The sequence below is a fragment of the Myxine glutinosa genome, chromosome 6 (genome assembly GCF_964187855.1).
Source record: "Myxine glutinosa chromosome 6, kmMyxGlut1.1, whole genome shotgun sequence".
Lineage (NCBI taxonomy): Eukaryota > Metazoa > Chordata > Myxini > Myxiniformes > Myxinidae > Myxine > Myxine glutinosa.
The window spans coordinates 175,778,945-175,794,034 of NC_136266.1; the positions used below are offsets into that span (position 1 = coordinate 175,778,945).

The window sequence follows — 15,090 nt, forward strand, 5'->3', positions numbered from 1 at the left end:
TGTATGTATGTGTGTATGTATGTCTGTAACTATGTAAGTATGTAAGTATGTATGTATGTATGTGTGTATGTATGTATGTATGTATGTGTGTATTTATGTAAGTATGTAAGTATGTAAGTATGTATGTATGTAAGTATGTAAGTATGTATGTATGTATGCATGTATGTATGTATGTATGTATGTGTGTATGTAAGTATGTAAGTATGTATGTATGTATGTATGTATGTAAGTATGTATGTATGTATGTAAGTATGTTGTAAGTATGTAAGTATGTATGTATGTAAGTATGTATGTATGTATGTAAGTATGTTGTAAGTATGTAAGTAAGTATGTTGTAAGTATGCAAGTATGTATGTATATAAGTATGCAAGTATGCAAGTATGCATGTATGTATGTATGTATGTATGTATGTATGTATGTATGTAAGTATGTAAGTATGTAAGTATGTATGTATGTATGTATGTATGTATGTAACTATGTAAGTATGTAAGTATGTATGTATGTGTGTATGTATGTATGTATGTGTGTATTTATGTAAGTATGTAAGTATGTATGTATGTATGTATGTAAGTATGTAAGTATGTATGTATGTATGCATGTATGTATGTATGTATGTGTGTATGTATGTATGTATCTATGTAAGTATGTAAGTATGTAAGTATGTATGTATGTATGTATGTATGTATGTATGTATGTAACTATGTAAGTATGTAAGTATGTATGTATGTATGTATGTATATATGTCTGTATGTATGTATGTATGTATGTATGTAAGTATATATGTATGTGTAGTGAAATCGTATTCGTACTGAACCCGGGGTGATGCTCGCTGCTCGTTGTCACCGCTAGGGGCATGACTATAAGACCCGCTGCTTCGAACGGTGCTCCGAGACTTCTCCCTTGTGACATGTTACATCGGTAGCCTCGCTAACGGTACGCCTGTATAGAATATCTAGCTTGCTTGCATTGAATGATATGAATGGACCCATGAGATGTCGCATCGTATACTTATTGTGTATTTCTACTTTACAGGAATAATGTGATGATCTAAATGCAATTAAACCAACCATTGGACTAAAGTTGTGTGGACCTGATTGGTTTTCCACAACACTTAATTGCATTTAGATCCATGGCTGGCAACAAGACGCTGACGGTGTCCATCTTCAGCGCCGACCCTCAAGCCGCGGATGGAGGCTTGCAGCTGAAGCACTGGCTCCGACAACTGCAGAATCTTTTTGATGAGCCTGAGACTGCACCGACGGCTGCCGCGAAGCTGGCCACTCTCCACGCAAAAATCGACTACCGGGTGTACAATGCTATCGCTCAATGCGCGATGTACGACCTCTCCATCGCCGAGCTTAAACGGCTATACATAAAGGAAAAGAGCCCGGTGTACGCACGCTATTTGTTGCAAACGCGACGTCAGCAACCCAACGAGGCGATGGACCACTATGCCCAAGAGCTCCGGCAGCTTTTGCTGGACAGCGTCAGGGAGCCACGGACTCCCGCGCAGGCTCAGGATGATCGTCTTTTAGATGCCTTCATTGCTGGGGTCTCCTCCCAGGAACTAAGGCTCAAACTCTTGGAGAAGACCGACCTGACCTTCGCTACGGCACTCGAGCAAGCGACAGTATACACCGAAGCGCGGATGCAATCGCACACCTACGACCGCACGCGCCTTTTGGCGGGCACCACACTACACGCCCGGCCGGAAAGTGCTACCGCCGAGGACGCGGATCCGCTCGCTGAACTCCGGGATGCTCCGGAGGGTGACCCAGACCTGACGGCTGCCGTTATGACCAGCAGACCCAAGGCCTTGCGCGGGGCCGCATGCTTTTTCTGTGGAGGGCCTCGTCATGCCCGGGTCGTGTGTCCGGCACGTGACGCTATATGCCATTTGTGCTCGCTAAAGGGACATTACGCGAAAGTGTGCAGGAAAACGGCACGCGGCTCGCGGCACATTGACTCGTGCAGTCGCGGTCGCGCAGGCGCAGCGACCTTGAATGGGCTCATAGCGGAGCCCGCAAGCCAAGCCCGACACCCGGCGCCTTACCCGACTTCGAAGGGGAGGGCCCCTCTCTGCGGCCCCCTGGGCGCTCAGACGTCCTTGGCGGGCGTCACCGGACAGCCACCACCGTCTCCTTCTCCATCGGGCACAAAGGCCGTTTCCTTGGCCAAACTCCGGGCCACGCAAGGGGCTTTGAAACCTCGCCAAGCCCCTCGTACTCCTCGAGTCGTCCACGAGCTAACAGCGGCCCACGCCCCGACAAAGGAGTTAAGGGAGCTTTCAAATACTATGGAGGCCTTTTGTCAAAGTGGCCAAAAATGTCAAAAGGCGATTTCGGATACTACGGAAGCCTTTTTCTGCCAAAAGTGTCAAAAGGCGATGTCAAATACTACGGAGGCCTTTTCTCGTCAGAATTGTCAGATTTTGAATCGCGAAACACCGGAATGCTGGGGAAAGCCCTCTGATGACGATAATGGATTCCCCATGGTCAACGCAGACTCCGGCCACGACCGCAAAACTGCTGCTGGCGTAGGATCCACCCGCGAGGCTGGTCCGACCCATTCGGGGGGCTCAGTCCCGCTCCCAGCAGCCTCGTCTGGCCTGGCTCAAGCCCTTATTCCCCTTATGGTTGAAGGCCATTGTGTTCGGGCCTTGGTGGATACAGGATCTACGGATAGTTTTATCGACCAGCGACTTGTGCTCAGGCATGGATGGTGGATCTGGCGGTCTACGAGACGGATCTTCATGGCTTCCCAGGGGCTTCGGCTCAGCATGAAGGGGGAATGCCGATTAAAACTCGTGCTAAAGGGACGGGTTTTCCCTGATGTACACCTTATGGTTTTACCCGCATTATGTGCTGATATTCTGTTAGGACACGATTTTCTTAAGCTGCATGGATGTCTGGTAATGGAGTTTGGTGGGCCTGACACTCTTGTTGTGGGGGCGGACGACGCGCTAGCGGTGTGCGCCCTAGCGCAAATGGACGTCCAGCCGCTTTCGCTGTTCCCCAATCTAACCTCCGACTGCACCCCTGTCGCGGTAAAATCACGACGCTACTCTCGCGCTGACATGCAATTCATTGCGGACGAAACGGCTCAGCTCTTGAAAGACGGCATCATAGAGCCTAGTAGGTCGCCGTGGCGCGCCCAGGTCTTGGTGGTGCGCAGCGAGGCCCATCGCAGACGCATGGTAATCGACTATTCCCAAACGATTAACCACTTTACACAGCTGGATGCCTACCCCCTTCCGGGGATGGACGCGCTAGTGCAACAGGTGTCCCAGTATTCGGTCTATAGCACTCTCGATCTCCGTAGTGCGTACCACCAGATCCCTATCTCTAGGGCGGATCGTATCTATACCGCTTTCGAGTCGGGGCAGCGGTTGTACCAATTTACGCGATTGCCTTTTGGGGTAACGAACGGGGTCGCTTGTTTCCAGAGAGCCATGGATGACCTCGTTGCGCGGGAGCACTTAACCGATGTTTTCGTCTACCTCGATAATCTTACGATTTGTGGATATGACCAAGGGCACCATGATGCTAATCTGAAGCGCTTCCTTGAGGTCGCGCAGCGGTATCACTTAACTATGAACGAGGATAAGTGCCGATACTCCCTACGCACGATAGATCTTCTGGGGTACACCGTGACCCATGGCTCTGTCGCTCCGGATAAGGAGCGTCTGCGACCTTTGCTCGACATGGCCCCTCCCTGCGATCGGGCATCCCTGAAGTGCGTCCTTGGGCTGTTCGCCCATTACTCCAAATGGGTGCAAAGTTTCTCCGCGAAACTTCGCCCCCTTGTGGCCTGCGACACCTTTCCCCTGAGTTCGGCCGCATTGACGGCCTTTGAAGGCCTTAAGACCGACATCGCCCGAGCCGCCGTGGCGACCATCGACGAGAGCGGCTCGTTCGTCCTCAAAAGTGACGCCTCGGATCAGGCCATCGCGGCGACCCTCTCCCAAGGGGGGCGTCCCGTGGCTTTCTTTTCACGGACTCTTACCACCGCTGAGCGGAGGCACTCGTCCGTTGAAAAGGAAGCGTATGCGATCGTCGAGTCTATTCGGCGATGGCGCCCGTACCTACTCGGGCGGAGCTTCCAAATCATCACGGACCAGCAAAGCGTTGCGTTCATGTACGACACCTTACACGCCCAGCGCATTAAGAACAAGAAAATCACTCGCTGGCGTATCGAACTCGCCGACTTCTGTTACACCATCAAATATCGCCCGGGGAAGGATAACCAGGCCGCCGATGCCTTATCACGACCGGCTACATGTGCTGGTATCACCTCTTTGGAGGGCCTACGGGTGCTGCATGCCACTGCGGGCCATCCCGGCGTAACGCGTTTCGCTCATTTCGTGCGGAGTGGGAATCTCCCTTACTCGATTGACGATATCCGCCGTATCTGTCGCGACTGCGCTATCTGCGCAGAAATCAAACCGCGTTTCTATAACCCTCCCATGGGGACTCTGGTGAAGGCTACACGCCCGTGGGAACGCTTGGCGATGGATTTCAAGGGCCCATTGCCGGTGTCGAGCGGCTCTCGCTATCTGCTCACTATCGTTGATGAGTACTCGCGATTCCCCTTTGCTTATACGTGCGCGGATATGACTGCTGCCACGGTGATGCGATGCTTACAGAACTTGTTTTCAATGTTCGGTTACCCGGCCTATGTCCATACCGACCGGGGTGCGGTCTTCTTGTCTCAGGAGGTGCGCGGCTATCTGCTCCAAAATAACATTGCGTCTAGTTACACCACGCCGTACAGACCTCAGGCTAATGGGCAGATCGAACGCTTCAACGGGATTATCTGGAGGGCCGTCATGCTCCACCTCCGGACCCTCGGCCGGGGCCTCGATAAATGGGCTTGGTCGCTACCTGCGGCGTTGAACTCGATCAGGGCTCTCCTGAGTACGGCAACCAACCAAACTCCCCACGAGCGACTTTTCCACCACCCCAGGAGCTCGGGGTGTATACGGTCTTTGCCCAGTTGGCTCGCTGGGCCCGGGCCGGCCTACCTTAAACGGGCGGTTCGCGCGAGCAAGTACGACCCCCTAGTGGACAAAGTGCAGATTCTCCAGGCTAATCCTGAGCATGCTCGTGTGATGACGTCTGATGGCCGTGAGACTACTGTCTCCGTTCGTCACCTTGCCCCTTGCGGGGTCGACGACCTAAGTAGGGAATCGGACGAACCGATCGAACCCATCTATGAGACTATGGCCTCTCCCGACGCTCCCATCGCCGACAGTCCACCAACCCTCCCCTCGTCGAGACTACCCGGGCCCGACGACTTGGAGTTACCCCCTTCGTCACCCGACCCTGTTGGCGCCTCTGACGCCGGGGACACAGGAATACGTGATGCCGTACCCGGGGAATTTCGGACGCGTGCTGGCAGAGAAATTCGCCGCCCGGCCCGATACGGTTGGGTCGACTGATACTCCGCACCCTATTCGTGCTGACGCTCACTCGCTTTTAACCACGCGGCCGTATATTTCTGACAGGGGGAGAATGTAGTGAAATCGTATTCGTACTGAACCCGGGGTGATGCTCGCTGCTCGTTGTCACCGCTAGGGGCGTGACTATAAGACCCGCTGCTTCGAACGGTGCTCCGAGACTTCTCCCTTGTGACATGTTACATCGGTAGCCTCGCTAACGGTACGCCTGTATAGAATATCTAGCTTGCTTGCATTGAATGATATGAATGGACCCATGAGATGTCGCATCGTATACTTATTGTGTATTTCTACTTTACAGGAATAATGTGATGATCTAAATGCAATTAAACCAACCATTGGACTAAAGTTGTGTGGACCTGATTGGTTTTCCACAACACTATGCATGTATGTATGTATGTTTGTATGTAAGTATGTAAGTACGTGTGTATGTATGTATGTATGTATGTATGTATGTATGTATGTATGTAACTATGTAAGTATGTATGTATGTATGTATGTATGTATGTATGTGTGTATGTATGTATGTATGTGTGTATGTATGTATGTATGTATGTCTGTAACTATGTAAGTATGCAAGTATGTATGTATGTATGTGTGTATGTATGTATGTATGTGTGTATTTATGTAAGTATGTAAGTATGTAAGTATGTATGTAAGTATGTAAGTATGTATGTATGTATGCATGTATGTATGTATGTATGTATGTGTGTATGTAAGTATGTAAGTATGTATGTATGTATGTATGTATGTAACTATGTAAGTATGTAAGTATGTATGTATGTATGTATGTATGTATATATGTCTGTATGTATGTATGTATGTATGTATGTATGTAAGTATATATGTATGTATGTATGTATGTATGTAAGTATGTATGTATGTATGTATGTATGTATGTATGTAACTATGTAAGTATGTATGTATGTATGTATGTGTGTATGTATGTATGTAACTATGTATGTATGTATATATGTATGTATGTATGTATGTATGTAACTATGTAAGTATGTAAGTAAGTATGTATGTATGTATGTATGTAACTATGTAAGTATGTAAGTATGTAAGTATGTATGTATGTATGTATGTATATATGTATGTATGTATGTATGTATGTATGTATGTATGTATGTATATAAGTATATATGTATGTATGTATGTAAGTATGTAAGTATGTATGTATGTATGTAAGTATTGTGTATGTTTATAAGTATGCAAGTATGTCTGTATGTAAGTATGTATGTATGTATATAAGTCTGCAAGTATGTATGTATGTATGTATATAAGTATGCAAGTATGCATGTATGTATGTATGTATGTATGTATGTATGTATGTATGTATGTAAGTATGTTGTAAGTATGTAAGTATGTATGTATGTAAGTATGTATGTATGTATATAAGTATGCAAGTATGTATGTATATAAGTATGCAAGTATGCATGTATGTATGTATTTATTTATGTATGTATGTATGTATGTATGTATGTATGTATGTATGTATGTATGTATGGATGTATGGATGTATATAAGTATGCAAGTATGTATGTATGTATGTATGCATATAATTATGCAAGTATGCAAGTATGCATGTATGTATGTATGTATGTATGTATGTATGTATGTATGTATGTAAGTATGTATGTATGTAAGTATGTATGTATGTATGTATGAATTTACCACAGGTTGACTCCAATCAAGGTGTAGAAACATCTCAAAGATGATCAAGAGAAATGGGAGGCACCTGAGCTGAATTTCAAGTGTCATAGCAAAGGGTCTGAATACTTATGTAAATGTGATATTTCAGTTTTTTCTTTTTAATAAATTTGCAAAACTTTCTGAAATCCTGTTTTCTCTTTGTCATTATGGGGTATTGAGTTTAGATTGATGAGGGAAAAAATGAATTTAAACGATTTCAGCATAAGGCTGCAACATAACAAAATGTGAAAAAAGTGAAGGGGTCTGAATACTTTCTGAATGCACTGTATACACAGTAACACAGTTCAGCTCTTTTTTTATTTCCTCCCACTACGTTTCAAAGTTGATGGGGTGGGGGGTAAGGGGGGAGGGGTTCACTACTATTCCAATTTCCCAGGGCCTGTGAAACATAAATCTGGCTCTGTCTCCAGGTGCTGCATGACATAATCTCCAGGCAATGAAGGGGGCCCAGCGATGACGTGTGCCGAAAGGGAGTACTCATTTTTCAATCCATTTGTTCATTTACTTTCTTATTCGTTTGTTTGTTTGTCTGGGTGATATCTCTGCCATCCTTTGAGCTAGGAAGCTGAAATTTGGACAAAATAGTGAGCACGCGTTTTGACAATAACAGCATTTATTATTATTATTATTAATCAATGAATGGATTGATTACTTAATTGTTATCGATTTATTAAGTACTTATTTATTTTCTTTCTCATCTGGGCAATATCTCAGGCACCTTTTGAGTTCGGAAGCTGATATTTGGACATGACAATGACCAAGTGATTTGGCTATGAAGAATATTTTTGATGTATTGATTAATCAATTAATCGATTAATTATTTAATCAATCGTTTCATTACGTAGTTAATTAATTTTCAAAAAGTTACAGATTTGGATGAAACTGTGGTGGTTTAGGCATGCTATAAGCCAATTGATTAAGAAATTAATTATTTTAAGATTATTATTTATTTATTAAAATTATGCAATTAATCAAATAATCAATCAATTATTGTACACAGCTCCGTCTCAACTTGGTCTGCATGTGCTGCATGGCAGCATCACCAGGCACCAAAGTCACCCCAGCAATGTCACGCGATGGAGGATATGTTATTTATTTGGCATGGGGGCAGTGTACTTTGAATGTATCTGTACTTGTTTTCATTATATTTCAGAAATATGACAACAACCTCCAAATATAATTTTGAAGTTGCAATGTTCTCTGGAGTTTGCAGTTTGTACAAACTATCAGAATTAGATGAGGAATGATGGTTCTTTGGCCCAAAATAGTTTTAATCCTTCCATGCTAAAATGAGTACCTCCTCTTTGGGATAAGTTGGCTTATCTTATAAAAGCTTATAAAAGTTGGCTTCTAAAAAGCCTGGTGTTGGATTAGCGGTTAGGGTGCCGGCTTGGGATCCTAGGATCCTGGGTTCGAATTCTGGTCGATCGCTGAATTAACACCAGGGGGGTTGACTCAGCCCGTCATCCTTCCGAGGTCGACTGGTAATTTCCTGTGTGTCACAAGAGGCGACTAACAGGGTTGGTGGCAGGAAGGGCATCTGGCCATAAAAAAAAACATTGCTTCAAAAAGGGGACCAAGCTGCCCGAAAAAGGCCAACCCCTGCTCTGTGGGGAAAAATGGCCTCTAAAGGTGGTTCTTCTCTTTGGAATAAGTATGAATGCTTCAATCATGAATGTGCAGAATAAAAAAAACACATGAGGAAAATCACTCGTAACTCATTTGCCCCAATCCATCTCGCCCTCACAAAAACCATGACAAATTTATTATTCTAACATAATTTGTGGCTTTGACTCTATATCTGAAAGCAGCAAGCTTCATCGGAGAGAAAAATACGACCTTCTAATTTTGAGAAAAAAACAATCAGAATGTCATGGCAATCACGATTTGCATGGATGCCAGGCCCATTGCGATGCCACTGCGGCATTGTGCTATCCACGGATAAGGCTCTAGCCTCTGAATTGCTCCCGTTATTTTTATGCAGACATAAATCTATGGCGAGGAAGAAATGAGGCGAAGAAAAAAAAAAAGTATTAATTTATATTGTGTTTGCTGCTGCCTTCAGATTATTAACAGCAAAAACATCCAAAATCACAGGCCTGTGAATTAAAGGCCACTGTTTGAACCGAATGAGTGATGTAAAATTGTTCTAAATGACAGCCTTTCGCATTGGCCCATCAATACGTGAGCAATCAATTGTGGCGTTTCCGTTGGTTGCAAAGCAGCCGACCTCCATGCTGTCATGGCAAAGCATTTAAGGAACACTGTCAAAAGTGTCTGCCAGACCGTATTCAACAAGCAAATGTACCCCTTGGTCGAAAATGCTTTTGACATCTGCAAAGGTGTAGAACGGTAAACAGATAGAACTACAACAACCTTTTTGTAGAACTGCATGCATGTGTGAACATATCAACAGCCAGATGAAGTATAAAATGTACACAAGTGTTAATATATATATATATATATACACCATAAAGGTCTTGTCTTACAATGAGCCAATGGTAATTGCATGATGGTGATTGTGTGTTCATGGAACTTACTCCTGATGAAGGGTATGACATCCACCCGAGCTCGGCAGTCTCCAATGTCGTATCCAAAAGATTCTCTGTCGGACAAAAAGGAATCACAGAAAGTCAGCCGAAGCATTGCGAGAAACAAAAAGACGGAAATGGCAATGCATCAGTGCTGTGATACAAGTTCATCTCATTCTTTACCAATAAATAAGCAAAGGTATGACGTCAAACGAAAACTCTCTATATTGTATCAAGATAACGATTCAGCATCGGTAAGTTCCTTTTTTAAAGCTTTTTTGAGCTTTCTTTTGAAGAGATTTGCAACAGTTTTGCAGGTATTGTATTTAGAAAGCAATAAACAAAATGAAAAGTACATTGAAAGGGCACAGAAGCTCAGCCACACTTTAAAAAAAGAAGTATGAATGTAATAAAACCAATCTTCAAGGTAATCTGGTTTACTTTGTTCTCACTTCCACTTTCACCACCTCATGGTGATTTCTTAAATATTGAGCATTTCCCTATTTCCAAAGCATAAATCTCACTAATCATGTAAGAAGCAGCACGTTGTAGTACAGAATGAATACCCAGCATGTTTCATGCATGCTACAGGATTGTTCTCAAAGTCGGCCCAGGATTGCGAGGCCGCAGGCAGGCAAACACCTAATGCGCCCTGGCATTCCGTCTCGAGCAACGAGGTGCACAAGCACTTTGTCTGGCCGAAAATTTGTTAACTTTGCAAATATGCCGACTTGCTCAGAGCCAGGCCCTAATCACTGCCATCTGTTGCGCTCACTCCAAAAGGACTGCTGCTAATTGTTGCCAGTAACACAACTGCCTCCGTCATCCCGTGGACAATGCAATAATTCATGCTCGATACGCAATGAAGCTTCTGTGGAAGGCTTTTTGCACAGGATGGATTGGCCATTGGATGGCATTCCCTGTCCTCCATGCACATCCCAAATCACGATCATGTTCAGATCTTCTTAATCCGAGAATGTGTCACCTGCATATTCTAAAACAAGACCATATGACTTGCACTTGCAAATACTGGAATTGAAGGTGCAGTTATAAAAAAAAGGCCTCAGGATGAAATCCCTTATATGTTGGATGAAGGATATGTGCAATAAAATACTTACGACTTGTTTCTCTCTTTCAATTTAAGCTGCCTAAAGGTTTTATATCAGGGAGCCATTAGTGCGTAACATGACTCTTTACAGAAACATTTTGCTGAGTTATTTGTCTTGAAAACATGCAAGAAAATGGGGGATATTGGGAAAGGTAAATCGCACAATTTGTTGTGTTGAAAAGTATTCAAATACTAGTCTGATTCTTTTGCAAGTATTTGATACATTTTCTTCTATGTTTATGAAGTATTGTATTTCATTGTTTTCTTGGAGGGCACAGGGCCGGCGGAAAAGCCTCGTGCATATGCGGCACAAGAACAACAATGCCACAATAGCTCAATTAGCATTTATATAATAAACAATTAAATAATAAATAAATAAATGAGCATTTATATAAAAAGCATTAGGAAGTGATGGATGGAAACCTGAAGTGATATCATGATGAGGCAAGTGCTGGAGTCGGAACACCGAATAGGCCGAGCAGGTTACTTACTTCCTTTGAAGGGCATGGACAAAATGTTTTTTTAGATAAAACTCTAGTCTGTATGTTACTAAGAAAAAAAAAATAGTCATTCAATTTAAGTATCTCGTATTTTTTTTATTTTTTTTGAAACCACCATTGCCCCACAATTTCTGCAGCAGAGAGAGCAAATTTGGCCAACTGCCCTTTTTATGTTTGGCTTTCACTGGTCTGTGAATGTCACAAGTGGAATAGGCGCATTCACACTCAGATACAATAATACATTTTCATGATGTTTTTTTTACAGCCAGCGGTACTAATTATGTTCTATTCTGGGGTTTTTTGGTGTTGTTGCTGTTTTCTGGAGGGTGTATAATTGGAGGATTGCTATTCTAATGATGGTGAAACACTTGTGTACCATTTGGTTGCGGCCATGTTGCCCAGAATGGCATGAGCAGGCACAAATTTTTAGAGATATTGACAAAATGTGAGGTCATCAACAGGAAAAGAGCAAAATGCCCTGAACCGGGCAAATATGTGACATGGAGCCCACTTCAGAACCAATGGTTACGAGCTTTTAATGCAATTTTCAATTTGTCTGGAAAAAATGTTGCTCCTTAAGAATAAAGTAGTGTCCAATGTCTATTCCAATATCACAGTTTGCTCCACAACAACCAGCTTGTTCTGTGATCCACCCAACTCAGCCAATCTATCCACAACTTATTGAGATATCCTGCTATATATCGTTTTTGGCCCAATTTCCCAATGCTGAAGATTCATCTAAAAAATTATAGTATCAGGATCCAGATCCGGATCTTCACCAAAATCGAATCAATTAGTCCTTGTCGCTTACCCAACCTCTGCCTTGGTTATAAAAAAAAATGTAGCCTTCAGTGGTAGTCGGCTTAATCATTCTGTTCCTGTGTTTCAGTAAATTTTTAAGTCATTCATCGATAATTCATTCCATGAATTCTGGGTTGTAATGTAAAAGAAGGCGACATTTTTAACGTGCATAAAACACATAATTTGCATCGTTTCATAACATATCAATTGATTTTGGTTCATTACAAAACATTTGCATATTTGGAACGTCAACAAGTTAGTATACATTGTAGAGAGTTTGGAGATAAAAACTAATGCCATATTGAATGTATAACCTCAAGTTGCTTAGCAACGCAGATTCATCATTGTTAAATAATTATTTAATGTCTTTTTCAAACAAACACTACCCATCAAGACTGAGTCTTACTTCACTAAATCTTTGTTAGAAGTCCTTGATATGACATTATACTAAACTGTCACCCAAATACCTCAAAATGAAAATGGCTTTTCAAAACATTGTCAGAAAAGAAAAAAAATTCAATAAAACTATCATATTCAGATTTTTTTGGAAATCGACTCTGCATACCCTTTTATGAATGATTGTAAAGTTACAGAGTCAACTTTTTGCTGCATGTGTGCACACGTGAGCTCAGTGGAAAATGCAATAACGTCTGGATGATGCAATTGGGAGTTCCGCTAAGTGGCCTACTCATTTGGGGTTCTGAAATTAATCAGCTGAAACAGTGATTCCTGAAGGGCACTCAGCCAAGTATCAGCTTGGAGATGTGTGCGTATTCACGTTTACTGTTAATGAATGCATGCAAACTATATCTATATTATAAAACCGGAGTGCCTGTCTGTCTGTCTGTCTGTCTGTCTGTAGGACCGTCTATCCCCCAAACTACTCCCTCAATTTTGGGGCTAGCCCCACCAAACCTAATGTGGAACGTTTTGGGGTCCCAGCGGATGTCCTAAGGGACATCAATAAAATTATGATTTTGAAACTAACTCGATACGAACCTGCCGCGAATCCGGAAACCCGATGTTGTGGCTTACCAATATGGCGGCCCGCCATCTTGGTCATAAAGTTACGAGGGGCGGCAATTTAACATCTCGCCCCGAGCATCATTTTTCCTCAATACCCCACTGCTCCATTGAACTTGCGATCTGTTTTAAAAATTCCCTCTAGGTGATGGACCCAGTTTGAGTTTATCATATTCCCATCAGGAAGCGACTCATTCTTACCCAGCAACGCCTGGTACTTTTGCTGGTATACACATATATGTGTGTCAGTGTGTGTGTGTATGTATACAGGCCAAAACTGCATCACTAGTTTATAAAAAAATTTTTTTATAAGTTGTAGAAACGTGTAGTAATCAGTGGAATGAGTCAGCAGCTGGAAAGGAAGTGCTGAAGTACTCGATAATGAGGGGCCATCGACATGCATTGTGCAGGAGCGCCATTTTAACCTCCTCCCACACACACACATAACTCCACCTCCTTGTTACACACACCCACACACACAACACACACACACTGGCTGTTATGCAGTACACTTTATTATCATGCAATACAAATTTCATAGTCAATGTTATTGTTGGGCAAAGACCGTTCTGTATCTGTGATTAGCGCACACAGAGATTCATTCACAAAAAACTGGTTGCAGTTATACATATCCATATTTAAAACTGCAACTAACACTGACTATGTCAGAAGAAAATTGGAAATGTACTAATTCTGATTTTTCTGTAAATAATCATTTTTAAATACTGGTTAGTTTCATGTGTGTGTTCCTTCACAACGAAATACCAGCTTCTCTGCTCTGAGAATCGTCTTTGAAAGCTGAGGACACCTGTTCCAGAATTGTCTTACTTGAGAATCTTTAGCAATTGTTGGAATTAATTTGTTGATGTGATACACTACATGGCCAAAAGTATGTGGATAACCGAACATCACATCCACACGTGCTTCTCGAACATCTCATTCCAAAATCGTGGGCATTAATATGGCATTGGTCCAAACCCCCTCCCCCCTCCCCCTTTGCTGATATAACAGCCTCCACACTTCTGGGAAAGCTTTCCACTAGATGTTAGAACATTGCTGCGGGGATATGCTTCCATTCAGCCACAAGGGCATTAGTGAGGTCGGGCACTGATGTTGGGCAATTAGACCTGGCTCACAGTCGGCATTCCAATTCATCCCAAAGGTGTGTGATGGGGTTGAGGACAAAGTTATGTGCAGGCCAGTCAAGTTCTTCCACACCGATCTCAACAATCCATTTCTGTATGGACTTCGCTTTGTGCATGAGGGCATTGTCATGCTGAAACAGGAAAGGGCCTTCCCCAAACTGTTGCCACGAAGTTGGAAGCACACAATCGTCTAGAATGTCATTGTCTAGAATCGTCTAGAATGTCATTGTTGGTTTTTCCTGGGAAAACCACATTTCCAAGCTGGCCTCCAAAGCCAGTCGCCGACTGGGCATCCTCCGTCGTGCGAAGTCCTTCCTTGGCACACCTGAGCTCCTCACCACATACAAGGCTTTCATCCGCAGCTCAATGGAATACTGCTCTCCCCTCTGGGCTGGTGCTCCTGCCTCACACCTAGCTCGTCTTCACGCTGTTGAAACCAAAGCGTTCAGAATCATTGGAATCTCCCGCGATGACGCTATCTCCGAGGGCCTTTCACTTACTCACCGCAGGCAGGTTGGTGGTCTTTCCGTCTTCTACCGACTCCTCTCCGGCCTTGCTCCCCCAGCTCTCTCTGGGCTCTGTCCCCCAAATATTCCTGCAGGTCGCACAAGATCTGCCTGCAACCCTCTTATGGTTAAACTGCCAAAATCTAGACTCTCTGCTCACCTTCACTCCTTCATTCCTCTTTTCTCCCGCCTCTGGAACAAACTCCCTCACTCTCTTCAATCCCACTCCTCCCTCCAGGTCTTTAAAACGGCTGTTCACCACCATCTCTTATCTTCCACAATCCAAAACATTGATCTTTTCT

General features: G+C 43.6%; 1 protein-coding gene across 6 annotated transcripts in view; it reads right to left on the reverse strand.

The window, feature by feature from the left end:
* LOC137428972 (ephrin type-B receptor 2) overlaps nucleotides 1-15,090 on the reverse strand; it is a 252,354-nt gene that overhangs the window by 175,713 nt on the left and 61,551 nt on the right. For all 6 annotated transcript variants that reach the window (XM_078780888.1, XM_068118902.2, XM_068118905.2 and 3 more), the window contains exon 2: nucleotides 9,715-9,779. In XM_078780888.1, the coding sequence (XP_078637014.1) occupies nucleotides 9,715-9,779 (65 nt within the window). The remainder of the gene's footprint in view (nucleotides 1-9,714; nucleotides 9,780-15,090) is intronic.